This window comes from Geotrypetes seraphini, chromosome 3 (assembly GCF_902459505.1).
Source record: "Geotrypetes seraphini chromosome 3, aGeoSer1.1, whole genome shotgun sequence".
Taxonomy (NCBI): Eukaryota; Metazoa; Chordata; class Amphibia; order Gymnophiona; family Dermophiidae; genus Geotrypetes; species Geotrypetes seraphini.
The window spans coordinates 175,971,053-175,995,420 of record NC_047086.1 but is presented as its reverse complement, the minus strand read 5'-3'; the positions used below and the strand labels follow the sequence as shown (position 1 = coordinate 175,995,420).

Genomic DNA, 24,368 nt, shown 5'->3' with positions numbered 1-24,368 from the left:
TCTATAGTGCGTGCTAATCCTGTGCATGGGCTAAAAACGCTAGCGCACCTTTGTAAAAGGAGCCCTATGTTTAGTGTACTTGAACTTTTGGGTTTTGGTCCACACAATTGTTTCCCACGTATTCACCTTTATAGGACCCCCAGGGAACCCTGATGAAGACTTTTTGTTGAAACGCGGACTGTGTTGGGTCCTGTATCCCTAGCGGACTAGGTCCTTTAAGGCTTTTATGTGGATGATTCATTTTTATGTGGATGAAATTATTTTATGTGGATGATTTCAGTGTACCTTTGGAACTTTGACACTTTCAAATAAAGTCCATTTAGGAACATCGTCACTCCACAGAGTTTTTTTTAAAATTTTTTATTTTTTTTAAGGTCTTATACTGTCAACCCTAGGCTTAATTGTATGTTAACAAAATTTTAGCACAATCTTTTCATTTACAAAGGATCACCCGACAGTGATGTCCCTTACCGCCACTGTTACTTTAATATAGCCTTAGAACCATTACCTTTGCCTATAAAACAAGGTAATGGTAGAAATGGGATTAAGATAACTGATGTGGAATACAAATTCTCTTCATATGCAGATGATGTTATCTTTTATCTTAATAAACCAGAGGTATCCATTCCAACATTAGTAAATCTGACTGGAAATTTCAGTGTATTCTCTGGATATAATTGCAAATAAGAAGTGCAAAATTTCCAATTGGTATAAAATCTTTTAAGAAAAAATGTAAAATTGTTTACTTAAAATATCTGCTATACCAAGAATACCATAACATAAAATTAATTAAATATTTAATTTATTGATTTTTTTAAATTCAATTGAATTGAATTAAAGAAATCAATAAATTATTTAATTTTTTGTTATGGTATTCTTGCTATATCATTTTAATGAATTGAATATCAGTAATTGACTATATTTACCCTACTTTGTATAGTTATTTAAAATATCTGACAAACAAGTGAAACACTCTGCTAAAATATGCAGTACTGAAAAGGGTTAGTCATACTTTTGAACTAAAAGTATAAGAGCTGCATGATCAGCTGCATTAAAACATTGAGTCTTGTGGACTCTTGCCAAAATTCACAAAATTGCACCAAACTTCAGATCTTTGTTGATCATGCAACTTGGAAATTCTGGGTACATATATGGAAAAAGATACAAGAATTACCGTGCAGAATTCTTACTAACTGATACACAGATAACTGTGGCTGAATGCATTTTTTTCTTTTTTAATGCCAGCCTTATGGCTGAATTAAATCTGGATATTCAGTGCTTTTAACTAGATAATGATCAGCACTGAATATCCATATTTGGGGGCTGACGCTTAAAGATTCATAGTAGAGTGAAATTCTACTATAAACCTAGCATAGGAAAGTTGCCACAGCATACTCAGAGTAATGAGCATGCAAATTAATGCCACGTTAAAATCACAGTAGTAATTTGCTACTCAGAACTCTGTGCTAACTTTCCTGTTGGTGTGCCGGCACTAATTGGCTCACACACTGGCAGGAAAGTTGACAGGTAAAAAAACCCCAAAAACCCCAAAACATACTGCTGTAACCCCCAGCCCAATCCGATATTTCTTCCCTCCCTCCCTTCTTCCACAAACACATCACTGGTGGTCAATAAACTTCCCTAAGCGTTGTTCCAACCCCCTTCTTTCCCCCACCAAAAAAATTAATATATTCTGGTGATCTAGCAGCCCCCTGTCTCAAAATAACCTGGTGGTCCAGTTGGACTCTGGATTCCCCCCAAGTCGCAATGTACCCCTGGTGACTCAAAGGAGACCCCATTCCATACCCTCATACTTCTTGTACTCTAGGCTGCCATCTTGGAAATGGCAGCATCCTACCCAGTGTAGTTCATACCCCAGCATAGTACATCCTGGAATGCATTGGGCAGGAGTAAGTGGGTATTGCCCATACTGAAACCTTTAGAGTATTCAGCATACAAGACGAGGGGCTGCTGAAAATTTCTCTGACCAACCAACAAAGTTGAAGCAGCCTCCATTTGAGTCTATACACTTATTTCGATTTCTGTCCCTATTGTCCCCCACTTTTTTTTTAATTTAAGAGTGGTATTTGTACAGGGGGAGCTGTGTTCTCTCTAAGCTGCGCTATACATCTAGTAGCTGAAAAAAGCAGACCATAAATGATAGTTTAATTTTGTGATTAAGACCATAAGAAGTGCCTCTGCTGGGTCAGACCAGAGGTCCATCATGCCCAGCAGTCTGCTCGCGCGGCGGCCCAACAGGTCCAGGACCTGTGTAGTAGTCTTCTATCTGTACCCCTCTATCCCCTTTTCCTTCAGAAAATCGTCCAATCCCTTCTTGAACCCTAATACTGTACTCTGTCCTATCACGCCCTCTGGAAGCACATTCCAGGTGTCCACCACCCATTGGGTGAAGAAAAACTTCCTAGCATTGGTTTTGAACCTGTCCCTCTCTACTTTCTCTATGCCCTTTATGATCTTGTAAGTCTCTATCATATCCCCTCTAATTCTCCTCTTCTCCAGGGAAAAGAGCCCCAGTTTCTCCAGTCTCTCAGTGTATGAAAGGTTTTCCATACCCTTTATCAAACGTGTCGCTCTCCTCTGAACCCTCTCGAGTATCGCCATATCCTTCTTAAGGTATGGCGACCAATACTGGACGCAGTACTCCAGATGCAGACGCACCATCGCCCGATACAGCGGCAGGATAACTTCTTTCATTCTGGTTGTAATACCCTTTTGATTATACCTAGCATTCTATTTGCTCTCTTAGCGGCTGCTGCGCACTGTGCTGACGGCTTCATTGTTTTATCCACTATTACCCCCAAGTCCCTTTCCTGGGTACTCTCACTCAATAACATCCCTCCCATCGTACCTCGGGTTTTTGCTTCCTACATGCAATACTTTACATTTCTTTACATTGAACTTCATCTGCCATCTCGTCGCCCACTCCTGTAGCTTGTTCAGGTCCCTTTGTAATTCTTCGAAGTCCTCTTTAGTCCGAGCACCACTAAAAAGTTTGGTGTCGTCTGCAAATTTTATTATTTCACACTTCGTCCCTGTTTCTATGTCATTTATAAATATATTGAATAGCAGCGGTCTGAGCACCAACCCCTACGGGACACCACTCGTTACCTTCCTCCAGTCCGAGTAGTGGACCTTCACTCCTACCCTCTGCTTCCTACCGGCCAACCAATTCCTGATCCATCCATCTATATTGTTAATATGATTATACTATGTGTGTATATGAAGAATGAAAGGAAGAAAAAGCATTACAATTAATACTATTATTACGGGGTGGGGTCTGGGGTGGAGCTTGGATGGGGACTGGGACAGAGCTTGGACACTTCTAAACAGGCATTCCACTGCTCCTGGGCTGTGACATTTGTCTTGTGTCTTCATTTGCTATTATCAAAGGACTTTGTGATTTGTCTTTTGTTTTTGTATCTCTTTCCAACTTATTTTATTCGACTCATTTAGTCTGCAACTCTGTATACATGGGCCCTATATCCAGCCACTTGCCCACATCACTGAATGAGACCTGTCCCAAGAATTGAACCCAGGTCCCTGATGCATGTCATTGAATGACTGGCCATGCTGGCATTGGCTTCCTAATCCAGATATTTACATTAGTATGACTGAATTCTACAAAATCCTAAGTGGTGTAGAATGGGTATAAGGTATTATCAAGAAAGGTATTACAGCCAGAACGAAAGACGTTATCCTGCCGTTATATTGGGCAATGGTGTGTCCGCTAGTGCTGCCTGATTCACGATTCGAATCGATTCACCTATTCATTTCGGGTGAATCGGTTCGAATCGATTCAAAAGCCAAAAAATCGGCCTCCTGATTCGGTATCTGACCCTCCCTCCTCGCCTCCTAAAGCATGATCGGCAGCGCTGCCTCTTGCTGGCTGGCCGCTCCTGCTTTAGAGGGTGAGTGGGGAGTGTCAGTGCTTCTGTCCATCTTCCCCCCTGGCCTCCCGGCATTGATTTACCTCATTTAATCAGCCTGCATAAGATCGCTAGTGTAGCGATCTTTGCAAGCTGCCATTAGGTCTTCCGAGCTGTCTTCTCTCTGCCGCGGTCCCGCCCCTCTTCTGACATCAGAGGAGGGGGCAGGACCGTGGCAGAGAGAAGACAGCTCGGAAGACCCGACGGCAGCTTGCAAAGATCGCTAACACTAGCGATCTTATGCAGGCTGATTAAATGAGGTAAATCGATGCTGGGAGGCCAGGGGGACATGCAGGCTTTCCGGGGGGGGGGGGGGGAGGTGCAGACTTCGGGGTTTGTACAGGCCTTCAGGGAGGACAGGCAGGCCTTGAATGCAGGCCTTCAGGGGGACAGGTAGGCCTTCATGGGGGACAGGTAGGCCTTGGGTGCAGGTCTTAGGGGGGGGACGGGGACAGGCAGGCCTTGAGTGCAGGCCTTCGGGGGGGTGACAGGCAGACCTTCAAGGGTGGGGTGTAGGCATACAGGGGGATCAGGCAGGCCTTCAGGGGTGGGGTGTAGGCCTTCGGGGGGGACGCAGGCCTTCGAGGGGACAGACCTTCAGGGGAATGGGCCCTGGTGTAGAAATACACGGAGGGAGGGAGGAAAGGGGAGTTCAAAGAGACGTGCATATGCCAGACTTTGGGGGGAAGAAATAATGGGTCTAAAAATAGAGGAGAGGGAGAGAGATGATGGGCAATGGGATTTAGGGAGGGAAGGAACAGAAAGGGAGAGAAGTTGGACACAAGGGATGTTGTGGAGGGGGATAGAGATACTGGATAGGAGGGTAGTTGGGAAAAGAAAGGGAGAAATGGTGGACCCTGGGGTGGTGGGGAAGGAGAGAGAGATGCTGGATGAAAGGATAGTTGAGAAAAGGTGAATCTGTGGATGGAGACGAAAGAAATAGATAGATACCCGACCTCTGGGGGAGGGAAGAGAAACGGAAGGGGAGGCTAGAGATGGCAGATGGATGGTTAGCACGGAGAAAGAAGAAAGAAGGAGACCCTGGCAAGCAAGTTATCAGAAGACAACCAGAGCTTGGGACCAACAAAAGGTAGAAAAAATAATTTTATTTTCTGTTTTGTGATTACAATATGTCAGATTTGAAACGTTTATCCTGCCAGAGCTGGTGTTAGACCGCAATGTGAGCTAGGATTTAACAGAGAGAGGAAAAGGTCTTTTTTGTTTGTTTATACCACAGCGCTAGTATGGTTAGGAGAAGGCAAAGGGGGTGAAGAGGCTATAAAAGTGGTGAAGAGGTTATAAAATAAACCCACCAGGATGTTTTAAAGAAAACCACCCAATTGGGCAGGAAAATCGAATCGAAAAATCGATTCAATAGGCTGAATCGAAATTTTTTTCCCTGAATCGGGCAGCACTAGTGCCCACATCTGGAGTACTGCATCCAATTTGGTCGCCGTACTTAAGAAGGATATGGCGATACTCGAGAGGGTTCAGAAAAGAGCGACGAGATTGATAAAAGGTATGGAAAACCTTTCATATGCTGAAAGATTGGAGAAACTGGGGCTTTTTTCCCTGGAAAAGCGGAGGCTTAGAGGGGACATGATAGGGACTTACAAGATCATGTAGGGCATAGAGAAAGTGGTGAGGGACAGATTCTTCAAACTTTCGAAGACTACAAGAACGAGAGGGCATTCGGATAAATTAAGAGGAGACAAATTCAGAACCAATGCTAGGAAGTTCTTCACCCAGAGGGTAGTGGACACCTGGAATGCGCTTCCAGAGGGCATGGTAGGACAGAGTACGGTATTGGGTTTCAAGAAAGGATTAGATGTTTTCCTGAAGGAAAAGGGAATTGAAGGGTATAGATGGAGGATTAATATACAGGTCCTGGACCTGATGGGCCGCCGCATGAGCGCATGGTCTGACCCAGCAGAGGCACTGCTTATGTTCTCATGTTCTTATTTAACTTTTAAGAGGGCCTGTAAAGTAATTTGTTCCCATTTTGAGGCCTATTGTGACTCCAAATCCTTAATATCTTATTCCAAATTAGAAAATTCAATTTTAAGTTGTTTCCTCATGTGCGCCAAATACAAAATGATTTGCCCTCTCATAGTAGCTTTGAAAGCATCCCACAATGTTTCTAAAGAGATTTCTTCTGAGGCATTGAGTTGAAAATATTCATTCATTTTAAATTGAAATTCCTGAAGAAAGTTTGAATCTGCAAGCAATGCATTATTGAATCTCCAAACAAGTCTTGTTCAGCAAATTTAAATACAATCCAAACTCCAGCATGATCTGATAAAATAATTGGGTCTATGCTGGCTTTTGTAACCTGCTGAGTTAATTGATCTGAAACAAAAATATAATTTATTCTTGAGAATGATTTATGTATGTGGGAGCAGAAAGAAAATTCCCGAGCATTAAAGTGAAGAATCCGCCATATATCTTTCAAGCCACAGGACTGTACTAAATTATCTAAGCCCAAGGTTTATCCAGCAATGAATCCATAACACCATTAAAATCCCTCGCTACTACTAGATTAGAAGTAGCCACTGGCAGAATCAATTGCTGAAGAGTTTTGAAAATTCAGCCTGATTTGAATTAGAGGCATAAATATTAAAAAGCGTTAGAATATTTTTCCCTGAGCTCATGTGCACCTCAATTCATCTTCCCATAGGATCAGCAGAAATACACTAAGGGCTCCTTTTATGAAGCTGCGTTAGCAGCTTTATCACACGCACATTTTTAGCGTGTGCTAACCCTCACGCTAGCCAAAAAACTGCCGCCTGCTCAAGAGGAGGCGGTAGCAGCTAGCGCGGTCGGCAAATTAGCGCGCGCTATTATGCGCATTAAACTGCTAACATGGCTTCGCAAAAGGAGCCCTAAATGCAGCTGAGCATTTTCTATTTACTAGGATAGCCACCCCAGCTTTCTTTCCCACTGCAGGAGCAAAAAAACTACGCTTAATCCACCCCCTTTCCAGCTTTTTCGATTCAATGGCAGATAGGTGAATTTCCTGTATGAAATACATATCCGCCTCCTGCTGTTTTAAAAAAATTGAGTGTTTTTTTTTCCTTTTTATAGAATGATTAAGACCATTGACATTCAATGAAAATATTTTTAAGGACATCCTAAATGATTTGCAATAAAATTAAAATTATTTCCCTTCCAGTCATAAGCAACTTTATTGAACAATCCCCTATATACATCCAGGACCCCCATCAAACCCACTTCCCACCCTAATCCAACCCCTGAAATAATTCATGTGAACTTGGAAACGAATTGAACAGACACGCAAAACCACTATCCCCCATCCCGTAACTTATAGCATTCCATTCATCCCCTGTCTCTCCTTCCAATGTAAATTGATCAGATAATAATTTCATCACTAACTACCACATTTTCATTAGCAATATTCAAGAATACATAACATAAACTGATAAATTGTACAAAGTAAATATCGTAACAATACATCAATGTACATCTTTTCATTTGGTTTTGTTTTTTTCCCTTCTTTTATTTCTCTTTTCCTTTTCTCCCACCCCATAAAGAATAAATACATATTTATTTCATATTTTACTCTTATACTACATTCCCCAATTTTAATTTAACTTTTTGCTTAACTGTAACATCCCCAATATGGTATCCCTCAATTCCAATTTATCATATGGCTCTGACAGGCAGCCTCCTCCATTGCCACAACCCTCTGCTCTATTTGTTCAACCTAAGCATTGCTCACTGCCATTTGATGGGACAGGTTAGAAACCTCACTCTGTAGCACATTTAATTTTGATGTAGTCTCCTTAAGCAGTTCTTTAATTATATGGAGAAATATTTTTTCACTTGGAGAATGGTTAAGCTTTGGAACACATTGCCAGAGGATATGATAACCGTAGTTAATATAGCTGGTTTAAAATAAACGTTTTGACAAATTCCTGGAGGAAAAGGCTATGGTCTGCTATTGAGACAGACCTCTCACCCACTTGTAAAGTACCTAGACCTGATAAACACTGTAAAGACACTAGAGCAGGGGTGTCCAACATTTTGGCTTCCCTGGGCCGCATTGGCCGAAAAAATTTTTCAAGGGCCACAGAAACGTGCAAACGCTGCAGCAAGACAGAGGAGGGAGCTGGCAAGACGGTAAACACCCGGGGGAAGCAGAGGAAAACACTGCATCGCATGGCCCTTGTCCGGGGCCGCACAAAATACTTCACGGGGCTGCATGCGGCCCTTGGACCGCAGGTTGGACACCCCTGCACTAGAGCAAGCTTGGTCTCTTTTTAAGGATACAGTCATCAAGGCACAAAATTTATATATACCACGTATCAACAAGGGATCAAAGAGGAAAAAGAATAGAGAACCGGCGTGGCTCACTGTAGAGGTTAAGGAAGCGATCAGAGACAAAAAAAACCTAGTTTAAGGAATGGAAAAGATCAAAAACAGACAAAAACTGGAACAAGCACAAACAACATCAACGCAGGTGCCATAAGGCAGTGAAAGGGGCCAAAAGAGACTACAAGGAAAAAGTAGCCAAAGAGGCAGAAAACTTCAAGCCATTCCTTCCATATATTAAAGGGAAACGACCCGCGAAGGAAGCGGTGGGCCATTGGATGACCAAGGAATAAAGGGAGCACTAAAGGGGGACAAGGCAATCGCCGACAGACTGAATGCGTTTTTTCCATCTGTATTTACTGAAGAGGATATACACAGCATACCGGAACCCATCAGGTTATATGCTGGAAGCGAAAACGTGAAACTGACAGGGTTAACAATCAGTTTAGAAGAGGTATGCAGGCAGATCGATAGGCTCAAGAGTGATAAATCCCCAGGACTGGATGGCATCCATCCGAGGGTCATCAAGGAACTGAAAGGGACCATAGTTGAACTGCTTCAACTGATAGCCAATCTGTCAATCGAAAGGGTAAAGATTCCAGAAGACTGGAAGGTGGCGAATGTTACGCTGATCTTCAAAAAAGGTTCGAAGGGAGACCCGGGAAACTACAGACCGGTGAGTCTGACCTTGGTACTGGGAAAGATGGTAGAGACGCTGATAAAGGACCGCATCATTGATCACCTTAATGGACATGGTCTGATGAGGACCAGCCAGCACGGTTTCAGCAAAGGCAGATCTTGTTTGACAAACTTGCTGCACTTCTTCGAGGGAGTGAACAGGCAAATAGACAAGAGCGAACCGGTTAACATTGTATATCTGGACTTTCAGAAGGCGTTCGACAAGGTTCCACATGAACGACTACTTCGGAAAATTGCAAGCCATGGAATAGAGGGTGAAATACTCACATGGATTAAAAACTGGCTGGCTGGAGCATAGGAAACAGAGAGTGGGGGTAAATGGACAATACTCAGACTGGAAGAGTGTCACCAGCGGGGTGCCGCAGGGCTTGGTGCTTGGACCTGTGCTTTTCAACATCTTCATAAACGATCTGGACATAGATACGACAAGCGAGGTGATAAAATTTGTGGATGATACAAAGTTATTCAGAGTAGTGAAGACGCAAGGGGATTGCGAAGATCTACAACGTGACATAATCAGGCTCGAGGAATGGGCTGCGACATGGTAAATTAGGTTCAACGTGGACAAGTGTAAAGTGATGCATGTTGGTAACAAAAATCTCATGCACAAATACAAGATGTCTGGGGCGGTACTTGGTACCGGATAATATATAAACTTTGCTTGCTCACTTTTAAATCTCTTTTTTTCAAAACCCCAGCTTTCATCTACAAATTATTAATCCCTTACACCTCCAATAGAACATTAAGATCCGTCGAACAGCATTTGTTAACGATTCCTTCCCTTAAAATCATAAATACTCGACGACAGTTCATTTTTTCAGTTACGGCTCCCCAAACCTGGAATTCTCTCCCTAGCCATTTAAGGGAAGAAACTAACTTGGAAAAATTTAAATGTAAACTGAAGACTTTTCTCTTTAAAGATGCCTTCATAAACTAATTATAAGTGGCCTTTCTTAATTAATCCTTCAATCTTAGAACTAACTTTACTTTTCTTTTTACAATTTAATCTAAATAAAATAATAATTTTTTTTTCTCTCTCTCTTTTACCCTCTCCCTATGTGTTTTCCCTACATGTTTCTTCAACTTTTATTTACATTGTAATTCTTTCCCATTTTTTCCTTATGTTTCTAGTTTTTGTCAAATCTTGTCAATAGTCTTGTTAGTCTTATTTATTGTATCATCCCCCTTACATTGTAATTTTATCAATATGTACATCGCTTAGAATTTAGATTAAGCGATTAATCAAATCATTATTAAATTTGAAACTTGAGAGACCTCCCAGGAAAGGGACTTGGGAGTTCTGATCGACAAGTCGATGAAGCCGTCCGCGCAATGTGTGGCGGCGGCGAAAAGGGCAAACAGAATGCTAGGAATAATAAAGAAGAGGATCACAAACAGATCGGAGAAGATTATCATGCCGCTGTACTGGGCCATGCTGCGCCCTCACCTGGAGTACTGTGTACAGCACTGCTCACCGTACATGAAGAAGATCACGGTGCTACTCGAAAGAGTCCAGAGAAGAGCGACTAAGATGGTTAAGGGGTTGGAGGAGCTGCCATACAGCGAAAGATTAGAGAAACTGGGCCTCTTCTCCCTCAAACAGAGGAGATTGAGAGGGGACATGATCGAAACATTCAAGGTACTGAAGGGGATACACTTAGTAGATAATGATAGGCTGTGCACCCTCTCAAGTTTCAAGTTTATTAAAAAAAATTTTATACCGCTTATTCAAATTTCTAAGCGGTGTACAGCAATAATAAAAGAGAAATCATTAAGAGAAACAAAACCGATTAGTGTTAAAATATTATACAATACGGTAGCAAGTTAGTAGACTTTAACATAAACACAAAACCAATTAGTGTTAAAATATTATACAATACGGTATCAAGTTAGTAGACTTTAACATAAACACATATACTGACTGGACTACAATAATTTAAGATAAAGCACACTTAGGGATAAAACAACAGGTAGGGAAAGGGACTGTAGTTAATTTAGTTCTAAAAAGGACAGTTTTATCTAAAAGCATCCTCAAATAAAAATGTTTTGAGTTTAGCTTTATTGAGGTTTCCACACTTAAGTGATTGGGCAATGAATTCCATAGGGTAGTAATAGCGAAATTATTAGATCTCAACATATTAATTAATTTCAAAGACGGTACAACTAAAAGGTTTTGTAATATGGAACAAAGAAATTTAGCGGGGTGATAAGGAGTAAGCAGTCTATCAATAAACTCTGGTTGGCTGTATGAACGAGTAGGGAGAACGAGAGGGCACTCTCTAAAGCTGAAAGGGGATAGATTCTGTACGAATGTAAGGAAGTTCTTCTTCACCCAGAGAGTGGTGGAAAACTGGAACGCTCTTCTGGAGTCTGTCATAGGGGAAAACAAACTCCAGGGATTCAAGACAAAGTTAGACAAGTTCCTGCTGAACAAGGACGTATGCTGGTAGGGCTAGTGTCAGTTAGGGTGCTGGTCTTTGACCAGAGGGCCGCCGCATGAGTGGACTGTTGGGCAGGATGGATCATTGGTCTGAACCAGCAGCAGCAATTCTTATGTAACCCTTTTTTTGTCTTGTTTGTCTGACTAGATTGTAAGCTCTACTGAGGAGAGACTGTCTCTTGAATATTTTAATGTACAATGCTGCATATGTCTAGCAGTGCCATAGAAATTAGTAGTTAATGGGATGTTGAAGCTGAAGATGATATTCTTCAGTATACATGACTACCTATATGTAGCTTCTCCTTGCTTTTTAGTCCAAGTCTTCTTGCATTCCTAGTTACAATCCCTGTTAACTTGCTTAGTGGAGTGCAGGTCCGTACTTTCCCTTTCTGAGCTGGTGCCATCGAGCAATTAGAGAATCCTTGTCATGTGATGTTGATTCTAGACAGAGCACACCTTAAGTTTCAATCTGCCACATTGTGAGCAAGGATGCTGTTTACATGCAGACTGACCCTAAGTATGAGCTAGACAGAAGACTTTTGAGTACACAGAAAGAACCCAAACATACTGTTTTATTACTGGTTTCTTCTGCTGTAAAGCCATTCTAAGGGAAATTGAGGGTATAGCAATGTAAAGATGTGCATCATCTTCATGTACAACTTGATGGTGAATTACAAAGGTCAGTCCTTTGTGAAACCAGTTTGTCTAGGCCACATGACGCTTCAGGTGAGTCGTTCTGTGTGCCTCCTTTGCCAAGAATTTGCTGTATGTTACAAAAGTAGTGGTCAGGCACAATGACTCCCAACCGCTGGTATCCTGTATAAGGGCAATGCCTTTGTTCTTGTGGGTTTTTATGTGTTGATCTTTCTTTCTGTGACAGTCTCGCTTCTAAAGAAGAGGTGTTTGACTCAGTCAAATCAGCCAAAAGAAAAAGGTGGGGGAGAGAACTTTTTTTGAGTCTACAGGCATATTTTCCTGCTTGTTCCTGAAAGGGGAAAACATGAACCAACCCAACAACATGTATGTGTGAAGTATCAAAATGTAAGTGGAGTGGCCCCTCAGTTGAGGCAGAGGGTTACCCAAGAGGCGGGTACATAATAAATAGGAGATTGTGGCCAATTTTTTTTTTTTTTTTAACTTTTCCCCTATTTCTGTTTCATGGCACACAAACTGTAGAGTACCCTCCAGGGAACTTAGGGGCAGATTGTCAAAACTAAAATCTGCCTTTAACGTGCTCGCTAAGGAGCGGAGACTGGTGGAAGACCTGGCCCGTGGTCCGGGCCGTCGATTCTCTCAGACCTGGGAACGTTTTTGGCTGGACCTTACACCTCATGCCCGTAGTAGATTATTGAATATGTGAGAGTGACCCTATGCTTCTCGACATGGCACTGGACTCCTAGGGGTTGGGGATGGGGATGGAATTTCTGTTTTAGTGGATGACTCTGCTGATTGTTTTTGACTGTTGACATGCTTTGTAGTTGGGAAATTAATAAAACACATTTGAACATAACGTGCTTGCTAAACTGGTTCCAGCTGGTATAGCGTGTATGTATTTTAGCTTATGAGTTTTTCTCACTCTGCCCATAAGCCATACTAAACTACTTTGAAAAACCACTACCACAATTTAAGACAAGTGGAGAAAAAGACCTCAGTTAAGCTTCATGGGTCTGAATAAACTCCATTTCTTAAAACATAATAGTACTAAAGTATGGCTGGCATTAAGGAGAAAGCTCAAAAACCTAGGTCACCAACAAGTAGAACAGTTTTCAGTAACATAGAAGGTGAAAACAAATACTCAGCCACTAATTCTTCCTGCTGCAAACAAATTCGTCACATGAACAGAGTCCTCAGCTGCTCCAGTCCAGTCAAATGCTGAAAACCCATATTATATCCATTATAATAGCAAGATGCTGAAAATACCCTCAATTAACGACATGTCAGCTTACTGTCGTATCAACCACTTTTCACAGCGTGGTGGCTTCCTTCCCCAAATACTCTTAAAATGTCTACCAGTGCTATTTAACTTATTTATAAATGATCTGAAAATTAGAACTACAAGTGTGGTGATTAAATTTGCAGATGACACTAAACTGTTCAAAGTTGTTAAAATGCATGCACTGTAAAAAACTGCAGGAAGACCTTAGGAAATTGGAAGACTGGGTGTCCAAATGGCAGATGAAATTTAATGTGGACAAATGCAAAGTGATGCACATTGGGAAGAATAATCCAAATCATAGTTATCGGATGCTAGGGACCACCTTGGGAGTCAGCACTCAAGAAAAGTATCTGGGTGTCATCGTACACAATACGCTGAAGCCTTCCGCCCAATGTGCGGTGGCGGCCAAGAAGGCAAATAGGATGCTAGGAATTATTAGAAAGGGGGATGGTTAACAAGACTAAGAATGTTATAATGCGTCTATATCGCTTAATGTGCGACCTGGAGAATGACATGGAGACACATTTTTCCTCATCCCCCCGCAGGAACTCATTTTCCCGTATTATCCCCGCAAGTTCTTTTCCTGTCCCTGCCCCATTCCTGCAAGTTCCATCCTCATCTACACAAGCTTATATTAGGACCTACCCTGAAAATCATGCTATGGCTTATTATCGGGGTAGGGTTTATTTTTGGGGAAACATAGTAAGTGCCATTTTTAGTAATGGCAGGAATTTCTCTCTGCATTATCCTCCTGATTATCATTTGTGTCTGATTATCTCCTCCACTGTATCACCAGCTTTGGCTAGCTTAAAGAACAGGAGTTAGGCACTCCTGGCTCTCTGGCATGGCATCCATAGTGTTATCGGGTTAGCTTGTCAGTTTTATAAATGTCAGTGTGGCAGTTTTAGAATTGAATTTGCTGGGGGGGGGGCAGAGATGGTTTTCAAGGAAAGTCTCCTGTGATTATTTCTTATGCATGTTCCTGATATGATGATAATTCTCTTTCTGCTCCACAGGTTGGCTCCTATGCGATTGTACACCCTGTCCAAACGCCACTTTGTCCTGGTCTTTGTTGTGTTCTTCATCTGTTTTAGCTTGACAGTCTTTGTTGGTATTGCAGGTAAGTTAATATTTGTACAGTCTGTGTTATTTTGTATGTCTGTTTTCTGCTTTACGGTGCTCTCATGGCATAGCTCCAGCCTTCTTATAAGTGTTAGATGCTGATTCATTGGGTTATGCTGTTTTGTTTTTTTTCCACACTTTTTCTACTGAACAGTTTTCCAGGCTCAGTTGTGCCATTCTCTTTCTCCCAAATGAAAAGAAACTTCCAAAACTTCATAGCAGAGCAATTGGAATCTGTCTACTACTGTTGCTTTGCACCTATTGTTGGAGGTGTTCTGTTGGTTGGTCTGGGAATATCCCATGTGAATGGATAACTACCGTAATAGGCAGTCATTCTTACATACATGTGTTTTATTTGAATCATATATGTAGCAATTCTATAGCAGGGCACCTGATAGGATCCTTTGCTATAGAGGAATGTAGGCACCTACAGTGGTACTTCGGAATTCGAATGCCCCAGAACTCGAACAATTTAGAATCCAAACTTTTTTAAAAATTAATTTTTGCCCCAGAATCTGAACGCTGCTTTGGAATCCGAACGTTCGGGAACTGCAAGTGTTTCTCAGCCCAAAGCTTCCCCTCTGATGCAGTTTCCTGTTCCTGCCTGGGAGGGAAGTTTTGGGCTGAACACCGCTTGCAGCTGCCGTTGCCAATCTTGCTGTCTCTGCCTGCGGGGTGCCCGATCTTGCTGTCTCTGCCGGTTGGGGGGCCCGATCTTGCTGAGTTTGTGGGACCAAGGAACGGATTAATCCAGTTTCTATTATTTTCAATGGGAAAAATTGTCTTGGAACTCAAACGTTTTGTAACTCGAATGGGGTTCTGGAACAGATTAAGTTTGGATTCAGAGGTACCACTGTACTTTTTTTTATAGAATACTAGCTTTACTGCGTTCTAATGCGCATTTAGGTGCTAGCGTGTCCATCAACCATAGAGCTGGGGGTAAATGTTAGAATCTAAATGCCACAGGTATGCAGGCAACTTACATTCCTTGTCCCGCTAGACCAGGCCAGATGAATGGGTCATGTTCCCCAATGAAGAGATGGAGGCAAGGAGCACTGACAATTCTGCAATGGCCTCATCAGTATAAGGCAGTGCCTCAAGATATTCCAGAATTTTACTTTTATTTTTAAAAATTCCCTAAGTATACACATAGAATAGATGACATGTATGTCACATACACAAGAGTCTGTCAACATTATGGACATTGGCGTGCGTAAGGATAGAATTGCCCAGACAAGCATCTTTCTTTGATGTGATTTGTCCTTGAAAATTAAAGGCAAATAATTTTATTTTTATTTTTTATGCAGTAGTTATCCTAACTTGAACAACAAATCAATCAAGGTTTTGTTACTGTTTGCAAACTTGGATTTTCATTTCTGACAGAAATTAAATAAAAAAAGAGAACGACTGCAGATGGTAGATGATGAAAAGCGTGTTTGCTTGTCGACTATCAAGCCACGTTTTGAGTTAATTTGCACTCAAAAACAAGCTCATTCATTGCATTGATTAGCAATTCTATTCTATCTACTTTAGTTTAACCGTTGTTACAATTATCCATACATAGCTTAAAGAACTTTAAATAAATAACTCGCAAATTTAACTTTTTGTTGGTTTTGCAATTCTATAATTTCAATTATAATGTGCCGCAAAAAAAAATTTGACATTGCTGAAGGGTTAGAAGGAAAAGTGTGCCTTTTTGCAGATGATACCAAGATTTGTAACAGAGTAGACACCGAAGAGGGAGTGGAAAATATGAAAAAGGATCTGCAAAAGTTAGAGGAATGGTCTAATGCCTGGCAACTAAAATTCAATGCAAAGAAATGCAGAGTAATGCATTTGGGGATTAATAATAGGAAGGAACCATATATGCTGGGAGGAGAGAAGCTGATATGCACGGACGGGGAGAGGGACCTTGGGGTGATAGTGTCCGAAGATCTAAAGGCGAAAAAACAGTGTGACAAGGCAGTGGCGGCTGCCAGAAGGATGCTGGGCTGTATAAAGAGAGGCGCAGTCAGTAGAAGGAAGAAGGTGTTGATGCCCCTGTACAGGTCATTGGTGAGGCCCCACTTGGAGTATTGTGTTCAGTTTTGGAGACTGTATCTGGCGAAAGACGTAAGAAGACTTGAGGCGGTCCAGAGGAGGGCGACGAAAATGATAGGAGGCTTGCGCCAGAAGACGTATGAGGAGAGACTGGAAGCCCTGAATATGTATACCCTAGAGCGGGGGTCGGCAACCTGCGGCTCCAGAGCCGCATGCGGCTCTTTTCCACCTTTGCTGCGGCTCCGGTAGTGTGTCACGCAGGAATGCAGCTTACAAGTCCGGCGTCGCGGCGGGAAATAGCCATGCTGAGCAGTGAGCTCAGCACATACACAGATGAAAGCCTTGCTTGCTGATTGGTCCGGCGGCCCCGCCCCGCCGTGCCGCCGGACCAATCAGCAAGCAAGGCTTTCATCTGTGTAGTGCTGAGCTCACTGCTCAGCATGGCTATTTCCCGCCGCGACGCTGGACTTGTAAGGTGCCTGAAAAAGAAATCATCCTGGCCGAGGTCGGTGTCATGCTCCGGAGATCTACAGCCTTCCTATCTCCCTCTCCCTTCTACCTGCTTCCGGCCACATCCCCTGCTCCGCGGCTCTCTTCGGCAACTCAGCAGCAGCGATCGACACAAGCTTCTGACGTCGGGGCCTACCCTCTGCGAGTCCCGCTTGTTTCAACTTCCTTTTTCCACAAAGGCGGGACTCGTAGAGGGAAGGCCTCGATGTCGGCAGCTTGTCTTGATCACTGCTGCTGACGAGTTGCTGAAGAGAGCCGCGGAGCAGGGGGGTGTTGCCAGGTGCAGGTAGAAGGGAGAGGGCCAGATGCAGGACTCGTGGGTGAGGGAGGAGAAGAGAGAGAGAAAGAGAGAGGGGAGGGAAACAAAAGGAAATATTTCATACTGGGCTGGGCCGGAGTGGAGGGAGGGTGGAAAGATTCTGGCTACCGGGTGCAGTAACAAAGGAAAAGGGGGGAAAGCTGAAAATGGAGATAGTGACACAAAGAAGAGAAAGGGTAAGCAGGACCTACTGAATAAGGATAGAGATACAGAGGGGACATGAAGAGGAGGTGAAATAGAGACATAGAAGTAATGCTGAAAAAGTGTGTTGGGGGAGATAAAGACATTGAAAGGGCAAATGGTGAACATGGCGTAAAGATAAGGACAGAGACAAATGAAGATTCTGAAAAAGTGGTGAGATAGGGATATAGGTGAGATGGACACAAAGAAGGGTGATGCTGGAAAATAGGTGGAATGGTAATTCTGACAGACACAGAAGGGAAATGCTGGATCAAGGAGAGATGGGGCTCAGGCTGGATGGAATGAGGAGAAATGCCTTGTTGGCCCGGAACTTCCTCTCCTACGTCAGAATGGACGTCAGGGAGCGGAATGCTGGTCAGCGCAACACTTCTGCAGGGAAAGCTTGGGACGGCGGTGGCTTGGGGGCTGTTCCCCGATTGCGGTGGCAGCAAACCGAGTGGCTTGGGGGATGGCACGGAGACAGAAAGAAGGGGGAACAGGGAGACAGAAAGAAAAAGTTGGGGGAGAAAATGAGGTCTGGAGGAGAGGAAACATACAGGAGGCTGAAAGAAAGGAAGAAAGATTGGATGCACAGTCAGAAGAAGAAAGTGCAACCAGAGACTCATGAAATCACCAAATAGCAAAGGTAGGAAAAATGATTTTATTTTCAATTTAGTGATCCTGTATATAGCATTAAGATAAGAAACAATATATGCAGTGTTAGATTTGTTTTATAATGGTTTTGCGGCTCCAAGTTTTTTTTTCTTTTCGAAAACGGGTCCAAGTGGCTCTTTATGTCTTAAAGGTTGCAGACCCCTGCCCTAGAGGAGAGACAGGGGAGATATGATTCAGACGTTCAAATACTTGAAGGGTATTAACGTAGAACAAAATCTTTTCCAGAGAAAGGAAAATGTAAAACCAGAGGACATAATTTGAGGTTGAGGGGTGGTAGATTCAGGGGCAATGTTAGGAAATTCTACTTTACGGAGAGGGTAGTGGATGCCTGGAATGCGCTCCCGAGAGAGGTGGTGGAGAGTAAAACTGTGACTGAGTTCAAAGAAGCGTGGGATGAACACAGAAGATTTAGAATCGGCAAATAATATTAAATATTGAACTAGGCCAGTTACTGGGCAGACTTGCACGGTCTGTGTCTGTGTATGGCCGTTTGGTGGAGGATGGGCAGGGGAGGGCTTCAATGGCTGGGAGGGTGTAGATGGGCTGGAGTAAGTCTTAACAGAGATTTTGGCAGTTGGAACCCAAGCACAGTACCGGGTAAAGCTTTGGATTCTTGCCCAGAAATAGCTAAGAAGAAAAATTACAATAAAATATTGAATCAGGTTGGGCAGACTGGATGGACCATTCGGGTCTTTATCTGGCGTCATCTACTATGTTACTATGTTATTTTAGTGTGCTGGATCTAAAATAGTTTGAGAGACACTAGTATAAGGGGTGGTGCAGCCCTGGAACCTGCCAGTATTTCTCTTCCTCCAGTAGATGGTGCAGATGGATTGGTTCAGCAGAATGAATATTTTGCTAGGTCCGATTCCTATGGCCTGAGGTCCTCTTGCTGAGTACTTGACCGGAGGAGCTCTCAGGGATTGGTCTAAAGACCTTTGTCCTGATTAAGTAGTAGTAGGAGTTCCTTCATAAGCCTCAACCTATAGACCTTCACTTGTTGAAGCATTTGTACTACTACTTATCATTTTTATAGGGCTGCTAAACATACATTAAACATTCAAGAGACAGTCCCTGCTCAGTAGAGCTTACATTCAAGCAGACAAACAGGACAAGTAGGGGAGTTTCTCAGGGAATGATGAAATGGGCATGGGTGCTTTACTAGTGAGTGGGGGTTAGGAATTAAAAAACATAAAGGACTCCTTGGTTCCGAATTAATTTATTTATTAATTTAGGGACTATTGAGTCCTTGATCACAAAATCCCTTGGCATATCGCGACAATTATGACTACTCTGTAAAGTGCTGCGTACGTCTGATAGCACTCTAGAAATAATTAATACTAGTACCATAGTAGTCAATACAAGTATTTGTGTGTTAGCAGTTTTAAGTTTAAGATGATTACAGTGTAGACATCTATTCACTGAATCGAAACGGAACATCTCAAGTGCATCATCAGTGGATTTGTCAGTGTTGATCAGGAGTTGGATATCAGCTGCATATAAACTACAGGTCAGGCCTAAACAGTTAATCAGTAATAGCCCAGAGCACATTTGCAGGGTTTCAAGGAAGGTTTAGACAAGTTCCTAAAAGATAAGGGGATTGAGGGTTACAGATAAAAAGAAGAGGTAGGTTACAGAAATGGACAGGAACCACATTACAGGTCATAGACCTGACGGGCCGCCGCAGGAGCGGACCGCAGGGCGCGATGGACCAATGGCCTGACCCAGTGGTGGCAACTTCTTATGTTCTTATGTTCTTCAAAGAGGTTATAAAAATATACTGTATTTATAGAGAATGACATGGGGACAGAATTTGCAGTTAACCATGGGAAACCATCTTCGTGTCATTCTTTTAGGAGAGGGAAGAATCAGAGTATGAATGGGTACAGCCACTGACCCTCAAGTCTTGCATTGAAGAATGCTGGTGCAGAAGGACTGAGGTTGAGATAGACACTAAAGAATGACATGGGACGGTTGCGGACGGTGATGGGGACAAACTCAACAGGTCCATATCGCAGAAATCCTCACAATTGGGGAACTTAACCTTCCAGACATGAATTAGAGCATCTCACTACAGCACCAACAAGTAGATTGATTCTGAATACCTTTCAGTGGATTCTGTTCAGGCAAATACAGCTAGCAGGAATGGCAGTGGGTTCAGCTGGCATGAGGACATGGGGTTGGGCCTTGAATTGCACTGCTATTGGAATTCCCGACATTTTCCATAGCAAAGCAGCAGATGAATCCAGACTAGTGGTATAGCTCACATCGACCAGCAGGTGGAGATAGAGAACTGATTAACAGTTGGCCTTAAAGCCTGGTGTTCCTTCTGTTGATTCAGTTTTGCTCTATCTCCCAGCAGGGACTGAGCTAGCCCTCTAGCTCCTGGATTCTGGCTGCTGCCGGAGATATTGGTGTTCGATGGACTTCCTCTGTTGAGACTCAGTCTCTTCAGTAGGACAGGGGTGCCTGGCTGAGGGGTGCCGGCTTTAGGAGTTACACCTGGGCCCTCCCAGGTCCCTGCTCCACCCTCCCCTCCGTGTGATTGAGGGGTTTGTTTGTCCTGCAGGAGTCTTCTTTCTTCATTCCAGTAAAAAAAAAAAAAAAAAAAAAAGTCGACTTCCTGTCTAGTGCTGAGCTTTGCAATCTTTGCATTTGCTTTCAGTACACTTACCAGCTGTGTCTGAGATCGCGGGAGCAAATTGGTGAGTGTTTTCCCTGCCTCGTGGCTTGGGTGTCGCGTTCCCGAGTGTAGGGGTGGTTGGGGGCGGAGTCGGCGGCGTTCGCCGCGTGTGAAAAAAAAAAAAGAAGCCGTGCTGGAACGCGGGATGGCAACGGAGGCCGGTCAGCGGTGTTCGCGCTGTGGAGCGCGCAGAACACCGTCGGGCCTTTGCTCTGCCGAGTGTGAGGCTGCACCGGCAGAAGATGCCTTTTTGCAGGCTTGTGAGCTTGCTATTGCCCGGGTCAGGGAGGCAAGGGAAATGTCCCCGGCACGCGAGGGTGAGTCAGAGCTGCGAGGCTCTTCCGTGGCAGTGGGGAGTCCGGCGGCGGGGGAGTCGGGAGCACCAGCGGAAGTCGCGGCCCCGCTCCCCGGCACTAATCAGGGCGGGTCAGCGGCCCTTCCGTTTGGTTCATTTTCGCCGGAATTTGTTATGCTGCTGCACCGGGCATTTTTGTTACAGGGTGCGCAGCCCGTCCCGCCGGTGCCGGTGGTTGATGTGTCCCTTCCGGTGCCCTCGAGGTCGGCTGTGGTGCCTGGTGAGACAGGCAGACCGGCTGAGGGCACGGTGGGGTCGCCGGGGCGGTCGCTGGTAGCAAAGAAGCGCAGGCTCGCGACCGCGGAAGCAGAGGATATTCTGCCTAGATCCCCTTTTTCTCTTCCGGAATCGTTGGAGGAAGGGGAGGTCCTGGATTGGGATGCAGTGGATCCCCCGGGTCAAGAAGTGGATGACCCGTCCGCTCTGCGTCTGTTTCATAGAGAAGAACTTTCTTCCTTAATTTCAAAGGCTTTACAGGGGCTGAATATTTCTCAGGCAGATACTGCGGTATCAGGTAATCCCCTGATGGCAGGTACACGTAGACCACCTAAGTCTTTTCCGGTGCATGAAGCCATGCAGGAACTGATCTCGGCGCAATGGGATACGCCAGAAGCCAGTTTAAGAGTGGCAAAAGCCATGCGGCTCTTGTATCCGGTTGACCCGGCTGAACTGGATAAGTTTAGATTACCCAGGGTGGATGCTTTGGTGGCTGCGGTAACCAAAAAGACTACCTTACCGGTGGAGGGGGGAGTGACGTTGAAGGATGCGCAGGATAGGAAGATTGAATCTTCATTAAAAATGTCCTTTGAAGTAGCGGCAGTTACCTTGCAGGCCGCAATCTGCAGCTCTTATGCGGCGCGAGCATGTCTGCAGTGGTCGCAAGTAATGTCTGATAATTTAATGGAGTCTGGGGGTTCTGTCCCTTCGGAGCTGGCAGATTTGGAGTCCGGCTTGGCTTATTTGGCAGACTCCTTATATGATATTATTAGGGCGTCTGCGAAACAGATGTCTCTTTCAGTAGTATCTCGCAGATCCTTATGGCTCCGGCATTGGGCGGCCGATGCAGCTTCTAAGCTTCGGCTGGTGAGACTCCCTTTTAAAGGGGGTTTATTGTTTGGAGAAGATTTAGATAAACTGGTGAAAGATTTTGGGGATACCAAAACTCAGCGTTTACCGGAGGATAGGGCTAGGCCCCCGGTGAGGCCCTCATCGTCTAGACCGCGCTTCAGGGATGTTTGGAGAGCCAGGTCTGGTAAGCCTTTCTTCAGATCGGCCTCTAGTTCGTCCTCTGCTTTGAGACCAAGGTTTCAGCAGAGGGGTTCCTTTCGTACGACGAGACCCTCTTCAGGGCAGTCATCACGTACCCCAGCCACTCGCACTCCACAATGACGGGGACTTGGCTCCCTCCGCCTTTCCCTTAGGGGGCCGGCTTTCGGAGTTCCGGGCGGAGTGGGCCACGATCACGTCAGATCAGTGGGTGTTGGACATTGTTCAAGAAGGGTACAAGTTAGAGTTCGCCTCTCCCGTCGTAGATTCTTTCTTGGTGTCCCCGTGCAATGGGGCGGCCAAGGGAGACGCGGTCAGGATGACTCTTCAGGGGCTGCTCGAGCTAGGGGCAGTGGTACCGGTGCCCCCGGAAGAGGTAGGCAGCGGTATATATTCCCTTTACTTCATTGTACCAAAGAAGGGGGGGGTCCTTCAGGCCGGTGCTGGATCTCAAAAGAGTCAACAGATTTCTCAGTGTTCGCCATTTCCGCATGGAGACGGTGTGCTCGGTTATTGCGGCTGTAAGACCGGGAGAGTTCCTCACGTCCCTCGATCTCAAGGAAGCGTACCTCCATATTCCGATCTGGCCTCCGCATCAGCGGTATCTGCGGTTTGCGATTCTAGGCCAGCATTATCAGTTTCGGGCAATGCCCTTTGGCTTGGCAACGGCTCCCCGCACCTTTTCCAAGGTCATGGTGGTGGTAGCCGCCTTTCTACGCAAGGAAGGGATTCGGGTACACCCTTACTTAGACGACTGGTTAATCCGCGCCTCGTCCAGACAGGAGAGTGTGGCGGTTACTCAGCGAGTGATCTCTCTCCTCCAGTCGTTGGGGTGGATTGTCAACTTTCCCAAGAGTTTTCTGTCCCCGTCGCAGTCGTTGGTGCATCTGGGGGTGCGGTTCGACACGGCTCTGGGGAAAGTGTTTCTACCCCGAGACCGGGGGGAGAAATTGCAGGCTCAGATTCGCCTACTTCTCGGAACGGCCAGACCTCGAGTTTGGGATTATGTACAGGTGCTGGGCTCCATGGTGGCGACTCTGGAGGTGGTCCCCTGGGCGCGGAGCCACATGAGGCCCTTACAACAGTCTCTGCTCTCTCGCTGGTCCCCAGCTTCTCTGAACTACAATGTGCGTCTCCAATGGAGTCGTCGAGCAGCTCGCAGCATGCAGTGGTGGCTCCAAGAGTTGCATCTTTGGAGGGGCATGCCGTTGGCCACGCCGGACTGGGTGGTGGTCACAACGGATGCCAGTCTGCGGGGATGGGGGGCCCAGTGCCTGCAGGCGTCAGTGCAGGGGATGTGGTCCTTCCAGGAGGCCCAGTGGCCCATCAATTTGTTGGAATTAAGAGCGGTCAGACTGGCGCTGCTAGCTTTTCAGTCACTGATTCAGGACAAGCCGACCAGAATCTTTTCGGACAGTATCACGGCGGTCGCCTATGTCAATCGGCAGGGGGGCACCCGGAGTCCGCAGTTGGCAGAAGAGGCAAGAAATTTGTTTCGATGGGCGGAGAGGCATGTTCCGCTTCTGTCGGCGGCACACATTGCAGGTCACGAAAACGTGCAAGCGGACTTTCTCAGCAGAAATCTTCTGGTTCCGGGCGAGTGGGAGTTGTCTGCTCGAGCGTTCAGCCTGCTAGTCCGTCGGTGGGGGTTGCCGGAGATGGATCTCATGGCCTCGTCCCACAATGCGAAGTTGCCTCGGTTCTTCAGCAGACGCAAGGAAAAGGGATCGGAGGGGGTGGACGCGTTAGCTCTCCCATGGCCTCCGAATTCCCTTCTGTATGTGTTCCCGCCTTGGCCCATGATAGGTCGAGTGTTACAGCGCATCTCTCGCTTTCGCGGCAGAGTCATCCTGGTGGCTCCGGA

The 24,368-nt window shown here is 44.9% G+C and overlaps 1 protein-coding gene across 8 annotated transcripts in view; it reads left to right on the top strand.

Annotated features, from left to right (window-relative positions):
• Positions 1 to 24,368, top strand: part of TMEM181 (transmembrane protein 181) — a 126,391-nt gene that overhangs the window by 23,268 nt on the left and 78,755 nt on the right. For 7 of the 8 annotated variants that reach the window (XM_033937788.1, XM_033937791.1, XM_033937789.1 and 4 more), the window contains one exon: positions 14,371 to 14,474. In XM_033937788.1, the coding sequence (XP_033793679.1) occupies positions 14,371 to 14,474 (104 nt within the window). Of the gene's footprint in view, positions 1 to 12,439; positions 12,460 to 14,370; positions 14,475 to 24,368 lie in introns of those variants that run through there. The other variant, XM_033937792.1, reaches the window with a different exon arrangement.